The sequence below is a fragment of the Teleopsis dalmanni genome, chromosome 2 (assembly GCF_002237135.1).
Source record: "Teleopsis dalmanni isolate 2A chromosome 2, ASM223713v2, whole genome shotgun sequence".
NCBI lineage: Eukaryota > Metazoa > Arthropoda > Insecta > Diptera > Diopsidae > Teleopsis > Teleopsis dalmanni.
The window spans coordinates 10420979-10448693 of record NC_051847.1 but is presented as its reverse complement, the minus strand read 5'-3'; the positions used below and the strand labels follow the sequence as shown (position 1 = coordinate 10448693).

The following is a 27715-nucleotide window of genomic DNA, read 5'->3' as shown; positions in this document are numbered from 1 at the left end:
ATTATTTTGGTGCAGTTTTAACATAAATTAGTAAAAAGTTTAAAATTTGAGAAAAATCGATTTTCTGGAAAACATTGTAAAAAATTGAAAAAATTATAATTCAGGTAAATACAGAAATTTTGTGCATTTTTATATATTTTGTGTATAAAGCAATAAATATGCAGAATTGTGTTCAATGCTCGCAGCAGCTGTTTAATTAAATTGTTATTTAGTTGCTTGTATCCGTGTATGTATTATTTTTAAATTATATTTTGTATGTTAAGAGTACGCGATTTAATGAGGCATAAAAATTAAGAAAGGTGCTATTTGATTTAATTAAATAAAAGCAAAATTTGCATGTTGCTTTTTATATACACCTAACCTCAATGGTGTATTATTGCTTGCCATAGATAGTAAAAATAGATACAAACATATATTCTTTAATTTGGGGCAATTAAACAAATAGAATTAGAGTATAAATAAATTCCAAGTTATGCTAAACAATTAAAAGTAATTTTTGTGGTGTAGAAATGTCTGCTTTGCCGCGCAACTGGTTTTTTGAGGTTAGAATTTATTTGTAATTATTGAAATTAGCAGTGCTAAAGGCGAATTTATAACCAAGTATGTATAATATCTTTGCTGCAAAATTTGTTGATATGTTATTAGCAATTTCAATTACAGAATTTACTGTTTATGCATACTTTAGTAGAAATGAGTAAATTTTCCTAATAAATAATTTATATATATTATGATTTAAGTATCAGATAAAAAACAAGCAAAAACAACGACGTAAATACACATACATATGTGGTATTTTTCAATCACACATTTGTACGCAATACATTGAAATATTTAAGAAAAGAGAGAACTGGAAAGAGTACAATCGTGAGACTGCTGTCGTCATCATGCAGAGTTAACAAGTCAATACCAACTGTAGAAATATTTAAACTTATGTTTTGTGAAAAGTTTTTGCAAATGTCATTATTTGATTTCTTAAAAAATTAAATGAAATAACTTTTGTAGTAGCTACATTTATTTTTTTGTTATATGTACTCTTAGTACACTAAAAGTATATAAATAAAATTATAAACAAAATAAAAGTGGATAATGGTTTCCAAATATGTATATTTACATATCGTTCTTTCTCGCAGTCTTTTGCAGAAGTAGTCTTTCAAAAGTAGGTAACACTGTTTTTGCTTAACGCGCCAATAATTCACGACTGCAAGAGAGAAATATATCATTACTTTATTTTCTATGTAGTGCTTTAAAAGAAGTTCATGTATTCATAAATTTTATAATTTTCAAGAGGTAGCTTTGGTTTTGCAAAAATAAACTCATTTCCTTTTAAAATTCTGGATTTGGCATAATGTATTCAAATAATACATTATATATGAATAAAGTGACATGTGACTTAAATTTGTTTAATAAAACTCCCAAATTATAATTAATTGTTTACAAATACTCATGTATAAATATTAAAACAATCCTTTTGGAAGTTCAGAATTGACATTTCAAACAACTATAACGAAATCCTAATAGTTTAGAAGTTAATTTAATTGCTTAATTTTTGTGTTAATTTTAGTAATATTCAAAAAATTGCTTAATTTAATTTTCGTGCTTCCTCAGTTTTTATAAAATTGAAATTTTATGAAATAAATTTTTATGGCTTAAAAGTGAATTACAATTCTAGACAAGATTACAATTCTATCCGTTAACACCCAACCTAGTTTTACTGACACTATAATAAAAATTTTTAATTATCACTCACAAATAATTAGAATTGTTCTTCTTTACTTGTTAGAACTGAAATGCCATCAGAGAAATTAATATACATACATATATTTTTCATAGTCCAGTTTTTTTTTTGTAGAAAACAATATTGAATAATTGAAATCAAGATTCAAATTTAATATCGTATTAAGTTCTCTTTTTATGACTTTTGCTAAATTTTATGCACACATCATGAAATAACTTTTAAATTAATAGCTATCATAAGATAGTTTTATAAAATAGCAAAAGTATTTTGTAGTATTCCAAGTTTCATTTACTGAATAATGAATTTTAAAGGTAGCAGTACTCTGCTTTTCAGGAAACCTAGAAACCAAAATGCATATTGCAACTAAAGAATCAATTATCTGTTAATAGAAGCACAAGAAAAATATTTGTAAATAAAATACATTCTTTGATTTTAAAGGTGGATGGCTTTTATATAGTGTATGACATTTATGAAGGTTTTTCCACATTCAGTAACTCTTAGCTTTGTATTCTACCATAAGATTAAAGCACAAAAAATATGTTTGTATATAAAACACATTCCTTGATCCGCTAGGAGGTGGATATTTTTCACATTTTGTACATTTATCATCTATAAAGATAAGCTACCTACAAGAAGAAATTTTTTTAGTTCATATATGCTACTAAGGACAATTAGGAGTCTTGATTTAAATTTATTGGGAGTAAACTGGCACACACATTTTGAAAAACTTACTTTTTTATTATTGATGAAAAAATTGATTCTTTCAAAACTGCGTAACCAACTTGTTAACCATTTCCTATCATATGCATCTCTAAACATGCCTGATTGGTGACTCGAAGAACGCAAACGTTCTTAGTTTTTGAAACCAATGTTAACATAATATATAATAAATGTTATATTATATTCTGAGATTCAAATTTGACACAAAGTAAGTTCAATCCTTGGTACTTGCAGTCTAAAGAATTATTTACGAATGATTATATATAGGAAATATACAAAAAGATCATTGACAATGGGTATATTTCGTAATACTTTAAACAACTGTATGTTCAGCCAACAATTTAGTGAAATATAAATGTTGTTCTAATATACTACTGTTCAAAAAACCTTTCTATTAAGAAATTAAGATTTATTCAATTAAGTTTTGACAAATATATTGTTTTACCAATATTATATTATTTTTGCTTTAATGCTTTTAGGTATTATACCTATCTATCGCACAAAAAAGTGTTCTTCAGAAAAGATCTGCATGGAGTTTATTATGTGATATCAATGATGATGCAGTTTAGTATTAATACAGTTTATTTAGTTCAAAATATTCACTTAGATACCTAAATATTAGCAAAGCATAGAAGGGTAATAAAAGTTCTGACTTTCTTGTTAAATAAGAAGTCTAATGTTAACTAATTGAATTTAGCCATTCTGTACTCTAACGACAGAGTATGTTGTGGATAAACTCAAGTACTCTGTGAAGTTTAAAAACGGGCGAAAAGCTTTAACGCATTCAAGATGATTTCAACTGCTTGCATTGAGCAGAGAGGACATTACTGCAATAAAATAAAATCGTCAACACTAAAATGACACATCCTAGGGACAGTATTGTTAACTTATGCAGCATATATAGGACATAATAAAACCGCCTAATGTGTTCACGTTAATTAAAAACCTGAGCTATTACGACAACTTGAGTTAGCACAATAGACCATTTGAGTTTTGGTGCATAAAATAATATTAAAAGAATATAGTATTGTATTGGAGATGAAATACTTTTCCATTAATGACTTTGATAAGTTGGTTAAATTATGTTGGATATGAGTTCTTTAATATATTAATGCAGTTTATTTGGTTCTAAATATTCATTGCACTTTGCTTAGTGTTTGTGAGTATATAAAACAAATTATTATAAAAATATAAATATTAGTTTTGTGAGTGAGAGATATACAAGTCTATTAAAAACTGTTTTTTTTTTCTGTCCTTATATTATAAATATGCATAGATATATTAAAATAGTAAAATTAATCAATTAATCAAAATTAGGCGGTCAAAGTTTATAATTATGGATATAAAAAAATTGATTGTATGACTTGAGTTTGGAAAAAGGGTTTGATTTCAGTCATTTCCGGTAAATGCAGATAATTTGCAATGTTGTGGAATTAAGTAAATTCATTCGCTGCAGCTTTGCAAAAAATCTAACAAAAAAACTTTCACAAACTAAGAAAAAAAAGAATGTAACAAATAATTAAAAAAAAAATTCAATATCAACTTTATTGTAAAACGTTATATTGTTATTTATAATTTAAATAACACTGCACAAAAATTTAGTTATTTTTTCGGCTTTGCTTTTTTTTCACCTTAACTTTTACACATTATGAAAATACATTTTAGTTTCTGTTGTTTTTTGATGTTGTTGTTGTTATAGCTAACTTAGCGTGGACACCAGTGAGCGTCTTTAAGTTAACTTGAAGTATAAAAGACGTTTAACTCGAAAAACTAGTTTTTGAATCGTGTTTATTTTTATTTGTTTCTTAAATGTTTTTTATATTTTTTATTTTCTTTATTTTTTTGTGTAACCCATGCGATCTTCTTGTGCTGCTGGCGGCTAGGCCCATTGCGCGCGTTCGCTTGGTAAAGTGTTGAAGTTGTTAGTGGTGCTTTTGTAGTATCGCATACATTGATTGAGGCTTTCCTTTCGTTTTATACTTTCTGATTGTTAAAAAAAATGTATCGAAAGTGTACAATCGGTATTCGTAAGGGCCATCATCGACCAAATTAAATTATAATTAAATTTTTTATTTTCTAATAATTCATACAAGTTCTAGGTTAGGTTAGGTTATATCAGCGATTCCTGGTGGATCCACTTAGGCCTATTGGCCCCTTGTGTTACCGATACAAGTTCTAAAATACCAAAATAACATATTTTGATTTAAGAAAGTATAATAAGAAGCTTTTTGAAAATAGTTGCAACATTTGGGTTTGTGTGTTTCGAGTACTTATAAGTACTTTGAGTAAAAGAATTTATACATATTTGATAAAAACCTTCATACACTGTTGTAAAAAAAGTGTTTCGCATAAGATCTCTCTAAACATATCTTTCTATATTAATCCCATTGCAATTTACAGAAAGTTCAACAGTGTTCATTTAGTTTTGTACTTTAAAAAAATTCAAAAATCTAAAATCTAATATAGTAAACAACCACAAATTACCACCCAGTCTTCTTACCAAATTATTCTCATATGTGTTACCAAGAAGAAAAGTTTAAGTGATATACTTATTCTATTACAAAAGAACATCTTTCTCCCCCAACTCTTTTTTTTTAAACCTCTTTGTAGTATATATTAATACATATAACATCAGAATATCTTACAACATTTTAAACAAATTATAAAAGAATGCATTGTCGGCGCATATAACATTAAGGGTATTCACAATCTCAAGTAACGAGCTGGGTTACTAAATAACATAGTAAAAGTACAAAGCGGTAACAATAAAATAAATTTCGAGTACCTATTACAGATACTACTCTAAAGATCAAAAAAAAAAAAAAAAAAAAAAAAAAAAAAATACATGTACTCGGAATGTATTTTGTTATTATTGTTTTGTACTTTTACCACAAATACCTCTATTATGTTGATCATAATTATTTGAATAATATACTAACATAAAGAGTGTATAATCTGTGTGACTCTAAGAATCACATTAACTTGTTGGCCTCTAGCGATACCAGGTAGAGTTAAACCTCTATATAAATTTTGTAGTAACCATTTTTGTGAATTTGAGATGTGCTTCGAGACAGAGTAACCAAAAATGTAGGACTTTGAGTATGGGACTTAACGGAGAAGTCCCGCCGCTCGACTTCTGTTCCAGAATATTTCAGTTATTTTTGGGTTTCAATGTATTCAGGATCCTGTGTGAGCTAAACAGCTTAAAGCTTGTTGAATATGAATATCGGGATACCATTTGAACCTAATACTTTTATAGCCTTTGTACATCCGATTAAAAATTTTGTTATAAATGTATGCGTCATCTAAAAAAATTAAATAGTTTTATTATTGGAATGTTGAGATAAGTAATTAATACAAAATTTTAGAAAACATTTGAATTTTTTTCCATTCTTAGACAATTGACTCCTTTAAATTAAACAATATCTACGGAAACGTGTTTTGTAATATTTTTGTATTGTTTGTTATATTATTTAAAATTGTTTTAATTTTTACTGTTCTTTTCTTGTCGCAGTTCTGGTTTGTTTGTTTATGACTAAATTTATGTCGGGAAGCATTTATCTGTGAACTGTATTAAGATTTTTAAAAATTCTGAACTGTTCCGTAGATTGTTACAAATTCAAATAGATCAAACTACTCAAATAAACTTTAGGCACAAGGCCGCCAGTCCAACCGAACCTAGTTTCAGTTAATAATAAGAACTACTTTTTTTTGCAAATACTTTTTATCCGTTATAGATATATTGTTAGCATTTTATTCTTTTGAAATTTTTTGTAAAAAGGTTGAAAACGCTTCCGTCTGGAATTTATACAAGTTGGAATCGTATTACAGTTTTCATTGGGTTAACAAGCTTCGGTTCCATCAATTTTTTCTACCATTCATTTTTTGACGATGTTTTCCTTTTCACAAGACAAAATTTTATCATATTCTAATATTGTTTGAACCGTACGAAATGGAAATGAATATTTTCAAGGAAAGTGATAAGTTAGCCGCTTATATTACTAGGCTTTGTATGAGTGACATATCATCATTTACATCTGCAGTAAAAATTTGTTTATATATGTATATTTTTTTTTTTGCATGATGTCGTGAAGAACTGAGTATAGTATGAAATTGTTTTGCTTCTTATCTTATCAATTAATAACTTTTAAACGTACTCCATATCGAATTGCTAATTATTATTATATTTTTCATTTCACGATACAAGGCATAGCTAATGTATACAGATATTTCTACTCAGTTTTATGCAAACTGCAGTCTACAACAAATAACATTTGATGAAAAAAATTAAATAATTTTCTCATTGAAAATAAATTAAAACTCTCAAAAGACAGCTGAAATTGTGTGTTGTGTGTCAGTTGTTTTTGTAACATTTTGTACAGTACTCGACGAATAGATTTTACTGCTAACTATATATGCTCTTCATAATTTTAGTTGGAAGAATTAAATTGTTGTTGATGCGGCTGCGTTAATTTAAAATTTTGGTGTGCACAGCAGTTTAATTCAATAACTGCAGCAACTGCGACAACTTCAGCTGGCTGGCTTGGCTAATGCTCCTCTGTTGCATGCATATATACAAGACGACAAGTATATTGGTGGGTATACGACGTTAAAACGTTAACCCAGAATTTGCACTTACACCCTCTCAAAATCTCAAAATATGTCTTGTTCCCATTACTTTTGTGGTGTGCAACTTGTACCAATAAATTCAGGGAATATAACTTTTTCTTCACAACTCCATGGGCCGAACTGAACGTGTTGTGTTCATGGTTTAATGCTGTCATATCAATACTTTTTATTTTTCTTTCCTATGCTCTGCTATGCACTGCAGCAATTTTTACAGAGGCACAGTATTATGGCGCCCGCAAAAATTTTTCTTGCTTTCTTGCATTTAGTATTTATGTAATTTTGGTCGGATGTGTGGGCTTATATACTCCATTTATTTGTAAATTGTGTGTATATATACATACGTATATCAAGGTATGCAACATTTCATATGTGATTGGCATGCACTATTAGGACATGCGCTGTATTCAAGTGAACTTTAAACTTTTTATAAAAAAACTATCCGTCCGATGTCGTTCCTACAACCCCAGAAGCAATTTAAATTTATGAGCTATTCTTTTTCCAAAACATATCTGTTACACAGGTTTATTTTTGTCAAATTTTTGCTGTTGTTTGCTATTTTGTTCTTTTTTATATAGAAAATCATGATCACATGCACAAATTTAATTTTTATTTGATACTTTTTAAAATTCAGCCATTTACGAATTTTTGTATTTTTTTCTTTTAACCTTTATTTCAATTTTCGTATTATGCCTTAACATTGATTGTTCTTGCAATATATACGCAACAATTATATAAAAAACGCGCTTCCTTTTAAAATTTTTACAATTTGCAGTTTTGTTCCTGAAAACCCCAATGGAATGAAATAAGTTTTCAACTACTGTAAGTGTACGTCAATGACACAATGTTACGAACTTATGTACGATATACTCTTTCATATATTTTTTATTTAATAGCTGGAGCACACAGCCAGCCTTTACATCATTTCCATTAAATTTCCAATGCTTCCCTTGAAAAAATGTCCCTCACCGTTCGCCATTCGGAATAATGCTTTCCACGCACTCTGTGTACATATATTGCATTTTTGTATTGAGTGTGAATTATTCGTACCACATACCAGCTCTGTGCTTGCTTATTTGCTTATTGTATTTCGTGAATTCGCGCAACACAATTACCGCTGCATTAGTGCCGACACCAACGAGCTTCTAAACTTTTGTGTTTCTGCTCAAAAAACAAAAATTATTTTTTGGAATAAGCTGGGTACCAAGTGTTTTGTATTCTCTTTTTTCTCTCTCATCTATACGCTGTATTTCAATAAAGGTTGCCTTTTTGCACTGTGTACTCTCATAAAATATACACATTCAAATAAAACAGCAAGCATTTCAATAATAGATACCCTGTACAAAGTATATACATGAAAATTCCCTCTTTTGTACGTAGTATATGTGTATATAAAATATTTTTATACTTTTACTCATATAAAATTTTGTATAAATGCTTTTCACTTTAGCTTTGAATCGACTCTTGTACATATAAATATATATATATATGTATATATCTACAAAAGAAATTGAAAGAAAACATATATATTTTCTCATATTTAAGATTCTCTACAACATGAATTTGGTACTCAAAATAGGGCTACCAACACTAAACATTTTCAATAAATTATTTACCTAATAAGTAACCATTGTTGGGTTGATATATGTTACGCTTTTGGACAGATTTATAAAATATTAATAAATATGTAAGTTTTAAAACTTGCATATATATATATCATTATAATAAGCATGTAACAAATGAAGTGCAAAATGAAATAGAATTGCAAATGAAAAAAATTCGTGAACGCAGTATTACATATATAATTATTGTTGGCTATATTTGTCGAGTTAATTGTGATAGTGTAACGTACTGTTACAGTGTATAAAAGGGAACATTGAAATGATAAAAACCTAACATTAGTGATGAATATTTTGTTTTATATACCATTATATCTATATTTCAACTTATTTGTCTTATAATATATTTCGTTTTATTATGTTAAAATAAATATATGGATTATATACTTCGTTATTATTTTTTAATTATGCCTGGGTAACAAATGTGTATTTGTGTTAATCAATATATAAATATTAGTTAATACAGAACAATTATATATATTGTTTTAAAAACTAAATCTCTTCTACTATATATATTGTCAGAAAAATGTTAATACACAATACAAAATTTTTTTTAAAATAATCTATTGAAATAAATTAGTTTTAAATTATTTATGTTTAAAACCATTAAATGAATGTTAATCAAATTTTGTTGTAAATGCAGCCGGTAATAAATGTAATAATGACATTTATAAATGAATTAATTAACTAGATATAAAAAAGATGGTTTTTGCATAAAATGTGTGTATATAAATAGTATTAAATATTTAAGAAAAAAATCATATATAAAAGTAGATGAAATGCTGTGTATTGATATTTATTTCATTTGAATATATACATTTTTCTACACTTTGGCAACCTTTTAATTCGTTTCTCTCTGCTTTTACAAAGTAAATATCTCTTTTTGCATTACTTTTAAAATGAATTCGCTGTACTCTGTCGCTCAATTCATGCTCTCCATTTTATATAGAAGAGAGAAAAATTATACTGATATAGAGGTAGTCTTTTTGCATTTATCGTCGTCAATGTAGTTTTTAATCGAAAATGTTTGCGGCGGCGGTAAGATGTAATAGTAGAACATTTTCACGCCAAATTTTTGTGAATATTTGTAGAAATTCATTAAGAAAAAAAATGTTAAAAACGGATTTTAATTGTGAAAAAATATTAATAAAATAATGCATATTGCATTATAATATGAAAATAAATATTATTTAAGCTGAAAAGTTCAAAACAAACTTAAGATTAAGAAAAAATTGATGACGCGTTATGTATGCTCAAAATAAAACTGATAAAAATCTTTAAAAATATATTTAAAAGCAAGATATTGAATAATTAAATGGATTGTTAAAAGAAATTAATAATTTATATATATTTTAAAAAGTTTTTAGTGCTGCTGATGTAAGTGCATATTAGACAATAAATTTGTGTGTGTGTATGTGTAACTGTATGCTACTGTTTTTGACATATTTTAAACAAAAAAATTCAAATTATAATTATATTGTTTAAAACAAATTAAAAATGTTTAAATACTGTTTAAAAACTGTGCAAATATTGTAATATATAAATTTTTAGGTTAGGTCAAATTCAATTGGTTTATATACGTTGTCTTTTCCTAGTCTTTACCTTCGCCTTTGTCGCCGTGACGTTGTAGTCTTCAACTTATGTATAAAATATATAATTTTATACTTAACACAAACAAGCATATATAAATTCATTTTATGTATTTGTGTACCTATATTTTTCGCTTATTATAACTGACAAATACGAGTGACTATTCGGATTCTTTGTACACGAATATACCAACAAAGTGTAGAGCAACGAACGATCAACTGACAAGTTCGTATGTCCATTCGGTTCGCCGCTACAATTCGAGAGTTAATTGTGTTGTGTTGCTCTGGCTTTAGTTGGTTTAGTGGTAAATTTTTTACTTTTGCTGTATTTGTTTTCATTTTTTTTTATTTTGCAAAACTTATTAATAGACAAAATAGAAAAAAAAAAAAAAAAACAAATATATTTAAGATCTTTGCATGTTTATATGAACAGAAAAAACTTACTAAAAATATAGCAGGTCATACTATAACTCGTATTATTTATGATAAAAATGACTGCAACGTAAGTTGTTTGTTATAAAACGGAATGAGGGACGGTTCATACATATAAAGACAAGGATTATTAAAATCGTAGTAAATTAAAAAAATGATTGATTTTTTAAGACGTAAAAATATATAAAATATATCTTTTGTGGCGTAAATCGTTATAACAAAAAGAAATGGAGGGAAAATTTTTTACCACCCTGTTGTGTAGAAATATACTATATACACTTGTTTGTGTACAGAAAGAAAAGCGGCTACGAAATCTTTGTCTAGTTCCCCGCTTATGTTTTTTATTGCATAAATAAAAATATTGCATATTGACCGCTAACAATAACAATTTGGCTGGAATTTAACAAATCATGCTATACAACGCGACCCCCCGAAACAGTTCCCTGAGTAACCACCACTACTACATTAGCAACAACCTCAAGCACTGTTTTATTTTTTATTTTTTTTTGTTTTTTATTTCAAGGATTGTTACTTGTGCGCGGGTTTGTGCAATCATCCACTCTGTCCTCGGTTACTTCTATTTACCATTTATCTCTTTCTTGTTCTCTCACTCTCAGTTTATTTATATTATTTAAATATATATCTCTAGTACAGTTTACAAAAACAAAAAATAAACATAGTTATTGATTGAAATTATGATTTTAAAAGTTTTAATCACGCGCCAGTAAATTGTTTTTGTTATAATTTTTATAAATATAATAAAAAATTCTCAATAGCTTTTTTTTGAAAATAAAAAATTTAAATTTTAGTTGCACAATATATAAAGTACATTATTGAATACCACACAAATAAAATTAAAACATTATATATATATTTTTTTTTGTTTTATCAATATTATATGCATGTTTACACTAAAGATAGACTTATTTTAATTGAAAAGTTCATTATATTATTTAATAAAATTAATTAATTAAAACAATAGTAAGCAAACAGTATTCGTATTTCGTACACAAAATAGTAATTAAAACTGCTAAGAAATTTGAAAAGACAAATTTTTAGCTTTATTTTTTTAATAATGCATTGTTGGTGTAAAACTTAATTATTTATATATAAAATAAATATGCAGACCATTTTTACTTTTACTGCCTGTGTGCGTTGTATGCATATGGGTATGTGTCATTACATTTTTCTATATTGTGATGTTGTGTGTTTTATATATGTACGCATATGATGTTTAAATTTATTTTGTTTTTGTTTTTGTTTTAATATATCATTATGCTTTCAAAATGTTAATTTTTTAATAACATATTTATTATTTTTATCTTAACAATTTAATAATGCTCTTACATGATGTAGAATACCAACGCTGCTGTATCTGTAAGTATTTCAATAGATACAGAGAAACACCCTTTTGCCAACTCGTCACTCCAAAAATTCTTAACGCAGAGTTGTTAATAGTGATAATTTTATTTCCGCTTCTTGCCATGAATTTTTTTGTTAATATATTTCGTTTAAATGGCAGCTTTTAAAACGATATACAAAGTAAATATTAACAAAATAATATATATATATATATATATGTGTGTTCTTTTGGTAGATACAAATACTCCAAAATCAATTCTCCTCGGCTTTTTATAGTTTCTAATATATTGCCAATCAATTTTTATGCAATCAAAAGTAATGATTCAATTTCTTTTCTAAATATACATTAAAATATTATTGTTTTGGTTTATAATAACAAAATAAAAAATATGGACTATATAATTATGTTTTAAAGTTGTCTATTAAGGAATTCTATATATTATTAATAAAATAAAAACTATAAAATTATATCACGTAAGTTTAAATTTGACCATATTAGGTAATTTCAATTTAATCTACTTTCTGAACGATTGCCATACAATGTCCAAAATGTTCTTCATGAAGGAGCACTATCAACTCCTGCCCAAACAATTTTTATAAGGATGATATACAGATTGTCATTCACTATCAATAGAGCCCACGGCAATCCTTACTTCGTACCATAAATACATCGATATCTAGTGCACGGTAATAATATCATCATCAATATCCGTGACTATGCAGTCCATGTAGGACCTAAGCCTGTTTAACAATAGTCTTCCATTCTTCTTTTGTTTTTGTTTTCTAATTTCTTAAGTTCATTTCTTCTAAGTCAGCAGGACTTAGAAAAGCACACTGTCTTTCCATCGCTTTCTTGGTCACTCTCTTCTTTTGCTGGTTCCTACTTCGTTCCTGTAAATCTTAAACGATACTCTCATACGGAAATAATATCACTAAGATTGAATACCATTAAGAGTTAACTGCTGCTTGTATGCTCTTATGAACATACAAAGTACTTAATAAACTTTCGACTAGAATGTAGCAGGCGTTTTTCAAATGCCACGAATAATTTTTTTCAGCCAGTTTCAGGTCTTAATATAGTCAATTGCTAGACAGTTTTGAATGCGTATATGTCCCACTGTATATCTATTGTTCCTGATATCGCCCATTTGTTTCATGTCTCAAGTTCAACTCAAACAAGTTGGTAAGATCTGAAACTAGTGAAAATTTACGTTACATCACTAATTCAATTCCATAAGATTAAGTATGGTTATCCTTTCATTTGTTTGTTTTTCAAGTCTATAACAATGCTATAACAGTAACATTATAATTTGTCTAAAAAATGCATATATAAAAAGAGTGTCTTATGTCTTAGTTATTTTTAGAGAATAAATTTTTAAAAATAAATAATAAAATTTTATAAATAATATGTAATACAAATAGTTCTAATATATATTTCCAGGCTTGGTTATAATTAACTTCCGTTTCTAATGTAATAATTATTACGGTAAACACCGATTATCTCAGCTATTCACTTAATTAACCTACGTCAATGATTGAGCGGCGTATATATGTTTTCCTTAATCAAAAATCAATGCATAATTTTGAAAAAGTACATAAAGTGCTACGTTAAATTAAAGCCATCGTCAAATCTGCGTATATATATTTGCAAAATATAATACAGAAAATAATATCTGGACATACAGAATACATTAGAGTAGAAAAATTAATAAGTAGCTTATATAAAGATTGCAATCCGAATGATGAAACGTACTCGTATAGAAGAAGTTCAGTATGGGACACGGCCAGGACCAGGTGGTGTAGGCGGTGGTGGAGGAGGAGGTAGCGTTAGTATTGGTTCCGTTGTTCCCGGTGCACATAACTCTAGTTTAGGTGTTGGACTTTCAGGAAATATTAATACTACTACAATTGCACATCATCGAATATTGACTCCACAACACGGTGGTGCACAGACTATTGCATATTTGCCCTCCACAACCCCAGCAGCTACTAATTTAAAAACGTCTAATATAACAGAAAGTAGCACCGGTTCCAGCAGTGGAATAACTCAAATAACAAGTAATACAGTAGTATCTACAGGTGGTAACGTTAGCGGAACAGTAGGTGGTGGACAAACTGTACAGTATTCAACTTGTGAGTAAATTTAAAATCTTAATTAAAATAGTAGAAAATACTTACTTATTCTGCAAGCAAAAAGTGTAAAAATTTGAAAATCATTATTAACGATTTTGCTTCTTTAAAATTTTTAATATTTTTCATATTTTTTTTTGCACGATTTTTTTTAAATTATAAAATAATCTTAATTAAAAAGTCAAGTCTCATTAAGAGTATAAAGTTTTTGTATATGTTTCATTAATGCTCTCTGTGCTTGAGAAGAATCATTGGAAATTATGAACTAGATGATAACTAATTTTTCTATACACATTTGTCAAAAGCTTAAGAAATAATAACAAATATATATTTACAACATGATCGAAATTGATTAAATTATTATTTATTTCAGCTTATAACGTTTCTTCCTTATCAGGAAGTGGTAATAACATGAAAAGTTCTGCTGAAGGTGGTGTTGCAATCCATGTTTCAAATACTTCTGCTTCTGTTCCACAAACTACTTCCATACGGCAGCGAACAATTAGTTCAAATCAGGGTAGCAACAATACCAACAATCTTAATAACCCCTCGCAAATGGTACAACAGTCAGCACCAACTTCTCAATCGCAAAGTGTGGGCGGTGGAGGTAGTGGAGGTAGTGGCGGTAGTGGTGGTAATGCGCCTAATGTACCTCAGCCGGGACAACCTGGAGCTCCGCCACGACTTAAAGTTGAAGATGCATTAAGTTATTTAGATCAGGTGAAACTTCAATACGCAGATCAACCTCAAATATATAATAATTTCCTTGATATCATGAAAGAGTTCAAATCGCATTGTATCGATACTCCTGGTGTGATACAGCGTGTGTCAACCCTTTTCAAAGGTCATACAGAACTGATCTATGGATTTAATATGTTTTTACCGCCTGGTTACAAAATAGAAATTCATTCAGACGAACTAGGATGTTCAGTTCCAGTTGTTTCTATGCCATCACCACCTGGTGCTGCTACTGCTACTGGTACTGCGCACCACCTTTCTACTAATTCGAACTTACCAAACTCAATACCACATAAATCACAAACAACATCGACTACTTCAGTACATCAGCTACAAGGAGGCCAAGCGGTCAATTTAATGACTCATGGTGGTGCATCGCTTTCACAGACTACCATACATGCTCTACCTTCTAATCCACAACAGTCACCTGTACCAAATTCTTCACATCCACATGTAGCTTCCTCCCCATCACCTGCAAGTGTAAGTACACAAGTACAAAGCGTTACGGTTGCACCAGTAACTTCCGCTCACATGCCACAAAATTATTCTCGTGATCGTGCTACAATTACTCAGACAACTGGAAATGTTAGTAATATAGCTGTTGCTGGTCCTCCAACGCCGAATTCACTTAATGATTTAAGTCCACAGAGCAATAGCGTATCAACTTGTGGTGGTCATCATAATTTGCATCATATATCTCAAGCACATCAGTCTATATTAATGGGCGAAACAACTGGGCAGCAAAATCAACCAGTTGAATTCAATCATGCTATCACTTATGTCAACAAAATTAAGGTATAAAAAAATGAAATATTAACATTTGAAATAACAATAACAAAATTGAAATTATTTTACAGAATCGTTTTCAAAATCAACCCGAAAAATATAAAAAATTTTTAGAAATATTACATACGTATCAAAAGGAACAAAAAATAATTAAAGACGGTACTTTAAATCAAGTGAAAACTCTTACTGAACAAGAAGTATATACTCAAGTAGCAAAGTTATTTGGCCAAGATGAGGATTTGTTACGTGAATTTGGTCAATTTCTTCCAGATGCTACAAACCATCAAACCGCACAGTATATGTCCAAATCACACAATGATCACAAAAGAAACTCAATTCAAATGGGGACCTCAAATTTAGGATCTGGAACGCATATTTCGATGGCACCAGCTGCTGGCTCACCTTTACACATTGGTAGTAGTGCAACGCTGTCTCAGATTGGTAGTAGTGCACATGCTGCTGCTTTAGGCAATCTTTCAGCAGTTAATACAAGTGTGAGCATAAAATCATATAGTAATTCACAACAAAATCATGTCATTAATACAACTGCATCTAACGCACGTGGAGACATGTTATATGATAAGGAATATCATAGTGTTGGTACACATCATCAAAGTGGTTCTCATCATAGTGGTATAAGTGGTCACATTAGTGGAACATCCAATATGCGAAACTTTGAAAAAGAGCGTAGTAATCATCACTCTGTGAGTCAGAAATATGTTCCACATAATCAAGGTTCTCCAATTGGAAGTTCTTCTACGCATTCTTCAAAAAAATCACCAAGTTATAACGCTTTAACATCAAATATTGGACCCATACAATCATTGAGTGGTAGTGGTGTTGATCGTTCTATTAATAATTTAAACTATCCAAACCAGCAACTTGGTACACATCCACATATAGCGGGATCTCGAAGGCAAGCTCTTGATGATGGTGTTAGTGGAGGTATTGGAAGTGGTGTTCCGCCTGCAAAACGTCACAAACCTATTTGTCGAGATATAACATTCGCTGAAGCTTCACGAAAATGCACAATTTCGGATGCAGCATTCTTTGATAAAGTTCGAAAAGCTTTACGTAATCCTGAAGTGTATGAGAACTTTTTGCGTTGTTTAACATTATTTAATCATGAAATAGTATCAAAGACTGAACTGCTAAATTTAGTTTCACCATTTTTAACTAAATTTCCTGATTTATTGCGCTGGTTTACTGAATTTCTTGGAGCTCCTTTGAGTCACATTCCTGGAAGTGGCAATATGCAGAGCTCACATATGGAGAGTTTACCGTTGCAGTCAGCACAGCGACAAAATAGCAGTAGTAATAGTACAGTTAATGATCGTAATAATCATCAAAATAGTGAGCTAGCTCAAGAAATTGATTTAGCGTCATGTAAACGCTTGGGAGCTTCTTATTGTGCATTACCACCTTCCACAGTACCAAAAAAATGTTCTGGACGTACAGCGTTGTGCAAAGAAGTTCTAAACGATAAATGGGTATCGTTTCCAACATGGGCTAGTGAGGACTCAACCTTTGTAACTTCACGAAAAACACAGTTTGAAGAAACGATTTACAGGTGGGAATCATTTCTCTACTTTCTAATTCTAATTACATATTTTTAAAATATTATTAGTTTAAAATGCTTTTATTACACAATCATTTAATTTACAAAATTCTAAATAAAAGGAATATTCACAGAACTGAAGACGAACGATTTGAATTGGATGTGGTTATTGAAACTAATAGCGCAACTATACGAGTGCTTGAAGGTGTACAAAAGAAAATGTCACGTATGTCACCAGAAGATCTTTCACGTTATCATTTGGATGATTACTTAGGTGGAACTTCTCAAACTATACATCAAAGAGCAGTACATCGTATATATGGTGATAAAGCTGGTGAGATAATTCAAGGGTTGAAAAAGAATCCAGCTGTTGCAGTACCAATTGTTTTAAAGCGTTTAAAAGTTAAGGAGGAAGAGTGGCGAGAAGCTCAAAAGGTTAGATTTTTTTTAAATTATAGTATTTGCATGTATATTAAATATTTTTTTTTTTAGAATTTTAATAAACAATGGCGAGAACAAAATGAAAAGTATTACTTGAAGTCATTGGATCATCAAGCCATAAATTTCAAACCTAATGATATGAAAGCGTTACGGTCAAAAAGTTTATTTAATGAAATTGAAACACTATATGACGAGGTGAGAAAGACTAGTTGCTTCCAAAAAAATGTATAATATATTTAAAAATTTGTAGCGTCATGATCAGGAAGATGAGAACGGAGAACCTGTAGCAGGACCACATTTAGTATTGCCATACAAAGATAAAACAATTTTGGAAGATGCTGCAAATTTGTTAATACATCATGTAAAACGGCAAACTGGTATACAAAAGCAGGAAAAAACCAAGATTAAACATATTTTACGACAATTTGTGCCTGATTTATTCTTCTCTACCCGTCAACCATTAAGTGACGATGAGCGCGAAGATGGTAAGATAAATTTTCATATATCATTTGTTGACGTAGATAAATAAAAAAAATTTATAACATTAATTTAATATTTAAAAAACAAGTACTATTCTTTGATTATGTAGATTTAAAATATTAACATTTAGATTCATTAATTTTATGTAATATTAATTTGGAAAACATTTTTTTTCTTTTTTTATTTTTTTTACATTCTTTCAAAATTTCCTTTTAATCCAAAAACAATCCTACATAATAACAACTTATTTTACTGAATGTATCCTTAACCTAAAAATAAAATCGTAACTTGCTTGTAATAACGTGAATTGCTTGCTGTTAATGAATTTGTCCGTCTGCATCAACTGCTATTGGTCAAACCTATTTTTATCTGTAAAGTATTCCCATTTTTAATAGATGATAACGATAGAATGGATGTAGACCCTACAGCTAGAGAGTCTACTTCTAGTTCGAATACTAAAGCTAAGGGATCAACTACACCGACTTCTACAAATAGTTGTAGTAGCAGTAACATGAATGCAGCGTCGCCAACAAGCAGTAATATAATTGTTATTAAAACTGAAACTACTGATCTACTGTCAAACCCCACATCTAATGAAATAACTACAAACACATCAAATATTAACACTACAAGCACGAATGTATTAACGGCTATGAACGATACTATGGATAAAGATTCTAAAACAAATAGCACAAGTTCTAACAATGATGGAAAAGGAACGCAAGTAGAGAACGCAAGTACCTTGGCAACTTCATCTTCTTTAACGACCTTGAGGAACTCTGAACAAAAACATATTCATGGAACTGATAATGGTTCCACTAACAAATCTGAAATACAAGAATCAACAAATGAAATAATGGCTTCAACGAGTGGTACCACAGTGAATGCATCTACAAGTGGAGGTTCTTCATTAGCACAAGGGGATTTAAATAATCTGAAAATAGAAATGAAGGATGAAAATGACGATGCCATGGATATTGAAATTGCACTGCCACCGCATGCTATCAGCAAACATGTAGTAAGCTTAAAAGAAATAATTAATTACAATTAAAGTTATTAACAATAAAATTTTTCATATAATTTCTGGAACAGGATGAATCGTATACTCTGTTTTTTGCCAACAACAATTGGTATTTATTTTTACGTCTTCATGCCATATTATGTGAGCGTTTGCGTACTATGTATGAGCGAGCACAAATTCTAGTTGCTGAAGAAGAACGACATCGCATTAACCGTCGTGAAAGTGTAGCCACTGCATTAAGACTGAAACCTAAACCAGAAGTACAAGTCGAGGATTATTATCCAACATTCCTAGATATGCTTAAAAATGTACTCGATGGCAATATGGACGCTAATACTTTTGAAGACTCAATGCGTGAAATGTTTGGCATACATGCGTATATATCATTTACACTAGATAAGGTAAATAATTAAATAGAATTTTGTAGAAAAATGAAACAAAAATTAAAAATTTCGATATTTTTGAAAATAGGTGGTTTCTAATGCAGTACGTCAATTGCAAAATTGTGTGACGGAACGAGGTGCACTTGAGTGTGTTGAATTATTTCATCAAGAGCAACGACATTGTGGAACTGGTAGTTTATGTAGCAATGCAAATAAAAATTATACTGCTGAAATGAGTTATCAACGAAAAGCAGAAGCAAGCTTACATGAAGAAAATTGTTTTAAAATTTATATTGTAAGTTCATTATATATTTTTATTCAATAAGTTCTTAATATTGTAGGAGTGATTATGATTTTCCTGTCACGTTGATTTGACAATGGGTTATAGTAGTGTCAGCCATTTTGAGAAACTTTTCACTTGGCTATATGCCGATATAGTTTACTTTTCAAGATATCGAGGTTTACAGTTATAAAGTTTTTACATTGATTACACTAACAAAAAACCTATACACATCAGTCACTAGTACCAAATACTATATGCAATATATGTATATTTAAAATTATATTAATAGTACACAAACAAAGGGTTACGACAAGAAGACGCTGTAGACTAGATAGTTGTTGTTGGTCCGATAATCTCGAAATCCAAGCTATATTATAGTACATATATTGTAGTTGAAAAAGTTGTTAAAAATAACAGTTTCTACAATTTATTGTCAAATAGACATGCCCGGAAAATCAGAACTGTGTCATATTGTGTATTTGTTTTAATTTGCTATTTAAATTTTAGTATAAAATTGATTGTCGTATTACCATCGAATTATTGGATACAGAAGATGTTGAAAAACCAGTAAATAAAATAAAGACATGGAACAAATACATCGATCGCATATCGAATCCATCTACAGCAGTTAATGCAAATGTGGCATCAGCATTAATATCGACAAATCCTAATGCATCGTCTCTGTCAATTGACAGTACAGCGAATATGGATCTTAAAATGGAAAATGCAGATGATGAGATTTTGGTAAGTCAAAAAAAAAAACTATTTTAGATTATGGGGCATTGTTTTTTACATTCTTACTATTAAGTTTAAGTTTAAATTTAATATATATTATACTTTAAAATAATTTATTGAATAATATATTTTTGCTTTATTAATTTCTTATGATTTATTTCGTTTTTTTTTTTTCTTATAACACATTTAATGCATTTTAATTTTTGAGTATTATTTGCATAGTACACTTATAATTTGACTAGCAAATTTTATTTTTTTTTTGTCGTCGGAAATTTATAAAACTTTATATACATTTAATCAATTATGGTTAAGAGTTTGAATCAAATTTAATAAGGGCACAAATTTTTTCAAGAAATAATTACATTTCTCTATGCGTTAATTAAAATCAATATATAAAAGTTGAGTAGAGTAGATAGCTTTCTCGAGCTTCTAAAAATAAAATAAATCCAAGCTATTTAAAGAAAAAAAAACATTTATTTTTGTTTTTCTTATCATTATTTGAAATTATAAATATGTGCCTTTTTCGCGTAAAAGTTTTTTGCTGCTATTAATTTTTGTTATATATAAAAATGATTATAGTTTCATCTTCTTTTTAATACTGTTTTAATTTAAATAATGTTTTTCGATTCATTGTGTCCCAGATTTTCTGTTCCGTTGCCATTATTTGCTTAATTATTTTTAAAATTTTGTTTACAATTCCAAATCCTAATCATTTAATTCATAAATTAAATAAAAAAACATGAAATCATTCTTCCAGTATAAATGTCACTAATTAATGCTTTTTTGCATTTTTTCTCATTTTTTCAATTTTTGTACCAGGTCAAATCCAAGGCTTAAAAAATAAAAAAATATATAGATTAACATTCGTAATTTTGTAATTTGATAATTAGAAACGGAAAGAATCTAAAATCTAAATAGTATTTTATTTAAATTGAACATAAAATCAAACTTCTACACCTTAATTAGTTGCCGCCATATATATATATATCTATATACATATATTATACATAAGTATTTTTATTTATTTATTTATTTTTTTTTTTTTGTATTTGCACAAAAATTATTCACTATACTAAATTAATTATTCAACAAATATTATAGTGCAACTAATATTTTATTCTTTAAAAAACTAACTTGTTAATTAAGAAATATTTATTTATAAATAATTTTGTAAGCATTTGTTTTTATTAAAACAAGTAAATAAAATTTTAGACTTAATATAGAAATACTGACGACGCTGAGAAAGTTGTTTATATAAATTGTAAATTTTACATTAACATACAATACTGTAAATAAGTTCAATTAATGCAATTCAAATATTAAGTTTTTGCAATAAATTAACGTAATAAAGTATTTAAGTATAATAATAATAAAGGAGCTAAAGTGAAGTGAAGTAGTTTATTTTAATTGAGAAGTAATTAGTGTTATATATTTTTTTTTTATTTAAGATTTATAATTGTTCGTAAAACATTGTGTAGGAAAAAAAATTAAAGACTTTTTATGAGAATATTAAATTATCATGTTTAGTTTTTTGTATAGTAAAGCAATATACGTGCATATTTTAAATAAAAATTCAAATATATGTAAATATATTATGATTTACTGAGAAAAAAATTTTTAAAGCATTTTTTTTTCTTTAACAAAGAGTCAAAAAATAAAATCCAATAAAGTAAAAGTAAAATCAAAAAGGTAAGTTTTTTTCAATTCAAAGATTTTATATTTGCTTTAAGTATTAAAAATTTTATTTATTGCAACGGCAAACAATGGTTACTATAGTTTTTAATTAATATTTTCATTAAAACAGAATATATATAAGAAATATAAAATTTTATAAAAAATGCTAAAATTAAGAATTAAATATATCCTATTTTAATAAAACAAAATTTTAAATAAAAAACGTAATGTTCTCTTCTGACGGTTATTTATAATTATAGTATATAAATATAATATAATTTATTCAGTTTTAATTAATTAGAATTGAATTGTTTTATTATTTAAAATAATTAATTTTTCAATATAATTTACTTTTACCGGAATTTAGTTTGTTTTTAAAACAAATTGAAAATTAAATTATAAATATTTTATAGAATGTATTGTGAAATTTCTTTGCGTTTTTATTTTAAACAATATTTCACAAAGACCTTAATCTACCTCGTAAATCACCTTTAGTGTGTAAATAAAAAAGGAAAAAAATATGTGAGTTAAATTCACACACTGAATAAAATATGCTTTACGAAATGTATCTAAATAATTGTGAAAAATATTTTAAAATAAAAATAAAAAATTTAATAATATATTTTATAAAAATTAATTTAATTTAATTTTTAAATTGTTAAAAAAGCAAACCTTAAGCCTGGTAACAGTTAATTATATGTAAATAAAAGTCGAAAATAATTTTTAATATAACTTTTTAATAAAAAATAAGCAATTTTTTAATAAACTCTGTCTACTGTGTTTATTCAGTTTATCCTTTTGTTGTAGAATTATTCCAAATACAAATTAATTGAGTTTTTTTTTTGGAATAAAATCATTTTTACTTTATATTTATTTTTATAATAAATATTAATGGTTTTGTCAATTTTAAAATATGTGATAAATACTTATTTTAAAAAAATTAAATACACAACATTTTTTAGAAGTAAATGAAATTAAAAAGCTGGAAAATATACATTGACATAATCATAATACTAATAGAAAAAACGTATTTTAAAATAATTAGTTTTATATTAACCTTTGCAAAAAGATTTAAATAACATAATAAATGCATCATATAATTAAAAGCAAAAAGCTAAACTAGGCAATCATTAAATATGAAAATATAATAAAATTATTTCAATCAAATTTGTTATAAATTTCGCTTTTTTTAATCTGTTTTTGCTAAAGTTAAGCTTGTTTAATTTTATTTAACGCGCTACTTTTATTTAAATTGATTAAGTTGATTTAAGTTATATATTTGTAAAATGTTAGAAAAATAGTTTTATGTAAATTATTTGAACGTGTTTTTGACCTGGTACTTGGTTATATGCCGACATGTCATTTTCATACCTTAGCTTATGTATTTTATATAATATTTATTATAGTTTTTTTTTAATTTGAAAAAAATATTCATATATTATATTTACTACTTTGATGTGTACATGCATGTTTTGTTGTAAACATTTTTTATTTATTAAATATTAATTAAAAAATTTTGTTATTTTTCTTTACTAGGATTCGCAAACGCAGCGGAAAGCGCGTTTCTTGATGCGTAATAAGCGAGCTGCATATTTAAAGACAGAACAGTCACGTTTAATGCTGGACAAAAACAAGACTATAACAAATTTGGTAGCAGCTACAAGCAACATCAGTGGAAATAATACACTTATTTCAACAGACACTCCTTCTTCGAGTAGTTCCAGTGTTAATGCAATAGTTGTAAATAGCGGTAATGATGAAAAGGATACAGGTGGTCCTTCGAGCAGTATAAATATAGCTTCAACCAGCACAATAACTAATACTAATGTCACTGATATCTATTGGAATAAACGACCGCCGGAGCGTGTTGGTAGTTTAATTGGTGGTAATGAGAGATATGCAGTGGAAGACGGTGATAAAGTAAAATTTAATACAACTGGTCGTCAAGTATTTCTTATTAAGAAGAATCTCATATTTTTCAAATTAGATTCTGTGCGACGTGCAAAAAGGGTAAGCTTTACATTACTTTTATATAAAAATTTGCTGCTAACACGGTGCACTCTAGTTTAGGAAACTGTTATATATATATACGTGTCACTTGTATTGGGTTCAGTTTTAGTATTATATATCTTAATGGGAAGAATTGATATAAATATATAAGTATGTGAGTTTCATCAGTTGTTCGTAAAAATACAGCACTTGTGTGTACATTATAATAAAAAATCCAAAACTATATTAACTCAATTAAATTAACAGAGTTTAAACTTCATGTTCTTAGTGCAAAATACTTGCACTATATCTTATATTCATAATGGTTTTTAATATATCTATGATTACTATAGCAACGAATGTTCTTTCACATATTATATTACAGTAACTGATTTGTTATGTTGAGCCTTTTACGAGTTAGTGCATCTGGGCACTTTTACTCTTTGATAGCTGGGGGGTTTTTGCAGAGTCCCACCCATCTCACTGACTAATTTGTGTATACCTCATAAGTTTCGTGATTATTCAATGACTGATCTAAGATCTGCGTAACTGATTTGTGATGATATAACGAATTATAGCCTATAGGACATTTTTTGATAGAAAGAATATATATTTTTTAATTTCTTTGTCATTCATAAGAATACAACCTAACGTGAACAATTAAAATATAAATTTAGCATTATTGTAAGTATAAATAGTGTGAATGCGAATGCGGGAATTTAGCAAGAATAGACGCAATCATTTCTGACTTATTGTAATTCGTAGTGCTTCCACCTAAGATTTGTGATATATCAACATTTAATAATAATTGAAGACTTTACAATTGTTCTTGCTAAAATATGTTTAAATTGAATAATATATTAATAATCCCGATATTAGAGCAATAAGCACAGAAACAATGTAAAAAGAAAAATGTCTTGTAAAGTAAGTACTATACTTTAAGACAATTAAACATGCAGAAGATATGTGTACCTTGAGGGGATATAGCACAGCGACCTTAATTTATGTCTGTCAATTTGTGTCTTTTGCTGTTTTAGTATAGTTCAATAAATGTAATGTCATTGTTTTGCTGTCTACTTAGACAAAACAGGATTTTTCTTGACTAAACCTTGAAGATTTACTAAGTTTTCGAGTGGCATTTTGGTCAGTTCAACTTTTCATCAAAGAGTGGGACTTTTCATCAAAGAGTTTCTTTTATAACAAGTTATATTAGATCGTTTTACTAGGCAACAATCTTTAGTCTTTCTGAATAATAAAAATTTCTATCATAATTTTTTTACTTAATAAATTTTTTTATTTTTTAGTCACATCCGACTGTAACGCAACGAAAATATAAACGTTTCCTGAAGTTTACACAAAAATGGCTGGCCGATCACGTCACTGAACAGCAACAGAATCAATGTAACGACTGGTTATTGGGTAAATCAAATGACTATCATAGTCAAAATGCTTACATGCAATATAATACAAAAATAGTAAAGGAAAATGATTTAAAAAAATCACCTTATCGCCTGTACAATCGTTATAAGGTTCTAGCAACTCCTTTACAGGATTTGCAACAATCTCATTGTAATAATATAAGCAGTACAATAAATGCAGTTACATCGCCTGTTAACAACATCGCTACTGGCATAACAAGCACGGGAACTGTTATATCTAGCAGCACAGTTGCTTCCTCAACCACAACAGATTTACATCAGCAAATCAGACCAAAGAAAGATGAAAGCTGAGTGCAACGGTAAAGAAAATGCTTTAAGCTAGCTGTAGGCCATTTCAAAAAAGAATTTGGCAGCTAATTTAATACTAACGAACACTATACTAATTCCAAGTGTGTATATTAAGTGATATGTGGGTGTATATTATATAATTAAAATATATAATAAAATTAATTATTTTTTGTTTATATTTCTAAAATATTTTGACTTGAATTCCATGTTGTAAAAAATTAAATTATCTTTGGTTCTTAAAGTATAAAATTCACATAAGCTTTCTGATAATAATATTAATTTTAAAACATATGTAGTTCTAAATAAAATAAGGTTATATAAAATATATTTAAAATTGTATATATATATATATATTTCATTAAGCATAAATGTATTTAAATATATACAATGTATAAAATACAATACGTTAAAGTTTAAATAAAATTTAAAATGTAATGATATATTAGTTATAAACAAAAATAATTTATGATGTAAAAATTTTAAGTGTTAATATAACCCATTTGTATTATGTATAATATACATATATTTGTGCATAAATGCATGTACATACTTTCAAATGTTTTATTATAAATAGTTAACTATAAATAAATTAATACCAATATAATTTAAGTTGTTGACATTTATATTTTAAAAACGATTTAATCAGTACATCTTGCAAAATAATTTTTAATGATATTTTTAAGATAGTTTTAATGTTTGAGCATTTTTTAATATTTCTACAATTACATATTGTAAATTTTACTCCATATTATATGAAAATCAGTTTTAATTAAGAATAGTTTATTAGTGTTGAAAAACTTAAGAAAAGAATTAAACTTAATCATTTTTATTAAATATGAATTTTTTGTTGTGTTTCATATTCCAACAGTGTGTGATAGATAGGTTGAGTTGTTATTACAATAATAATTCTTTATTGTTTATATACAGTTGAAATTATGTTTTGAGTTTATATGGTCTTCGCTTATGAATTATTTATTCTACAAATAAAATTTAATCCTGTTTTAATGAATATTAGTAGGCGAATCCACGATTTGGTACAATTGTGTGGAATGTGCAAAAGTCCAAAAAATCTACAATGTACTTCCATTGAAGTGAGAACTTACCACTATATTCTGTTTGCAAGTGTTTTTTTTTTAAAAAGAGTCGAGCAAATCTTTCAGTGAACTAAGAGCTATAGCGCGTGATAGAAATAATTAGAAAACTTCTGTGATTAGACTAAGTTCTTGAATTTATATATTTGAACATGTCAATAATAATAAATAAAAGTGAGGTTTTCACATCAAAAATAAATTTTGATATGAAAGTGTTACCTAAACAAGAATAAATGCCTAGGTTCTATATGCGCTTATGGAAATGCTAACCATTTCACAAATACACAAATTTTTGTAAAAGGTGCGGATTAGGTGTGGCAAATTAGATTTCCTTTCCAACAACATTCAACTGAAGCGTGGATATATCTATTGCATACTTAAGTTAACTGCTTGCGGCAAAGTTCTGGTATATCTGTATTTATATATGAAACTTCAAATTTTATTAGCTAGCAGCAGGTAAAAACATAAACCAAAGATTTTGGTGAACTGCTCTCGAAAGACTCGATCCAAAGTGGAAGATTCAATTTCGTGAGCTTGTTAATATTTAAATTAACCGTTCTGGTGGTAAAATAAGTGCTCTACGTTTTGCCAGAACT

General features: G+C 27.9%; 1 protein-coding gene across 4 annotated transcripts; it reads left to right on the top strand.

Moving 5' to 3' along the window:
* Nucleotides 1–60: 60 nt before the first annotated feature.
* LOC119680899 lies at nt 61–26178 on the top strand. 4 transcript variants are annotated; one of them, XM_038093920.1, is made up of 13 exons: nt 61–104; nt 13525–14216; nt 14587–15746; nt 15809–17307; nt 17430–17730; nt 17788–17931; nt 17987–18221; nt 18594–19234; nt 19309–19638; nt 19709–19915; nt 20411–20647; nt 23849–24322; nt 25606–26178. In XM_038093920.1, the coding sequence occupies exons 2-13, from the start codon at nt 13823–13825 to the stop codon at nt 26029–26031; spliced, it is 6048 nt and encodes a 2015-aa protein (XP_037949848.1). In that variant the 5' UTR covers nt 61–104; nt 13525–13822; the 3' UTR covers nt 26032–26178. The 4 variants fall into 4 exon arrangements, with proteins under 4 accessions (XP_037949848.1, XP_037949849.1, XP_037949846.1 ...); XM_038093921.1 differs by having other exon boundaries at nt 17418–17730; nt 18612–19234; XM_038093918.1 differs by having other exon boundaries at nt 17418–17730.
* Nucleotides 26179–27715: the final 1537 nt, after the last annotated feature.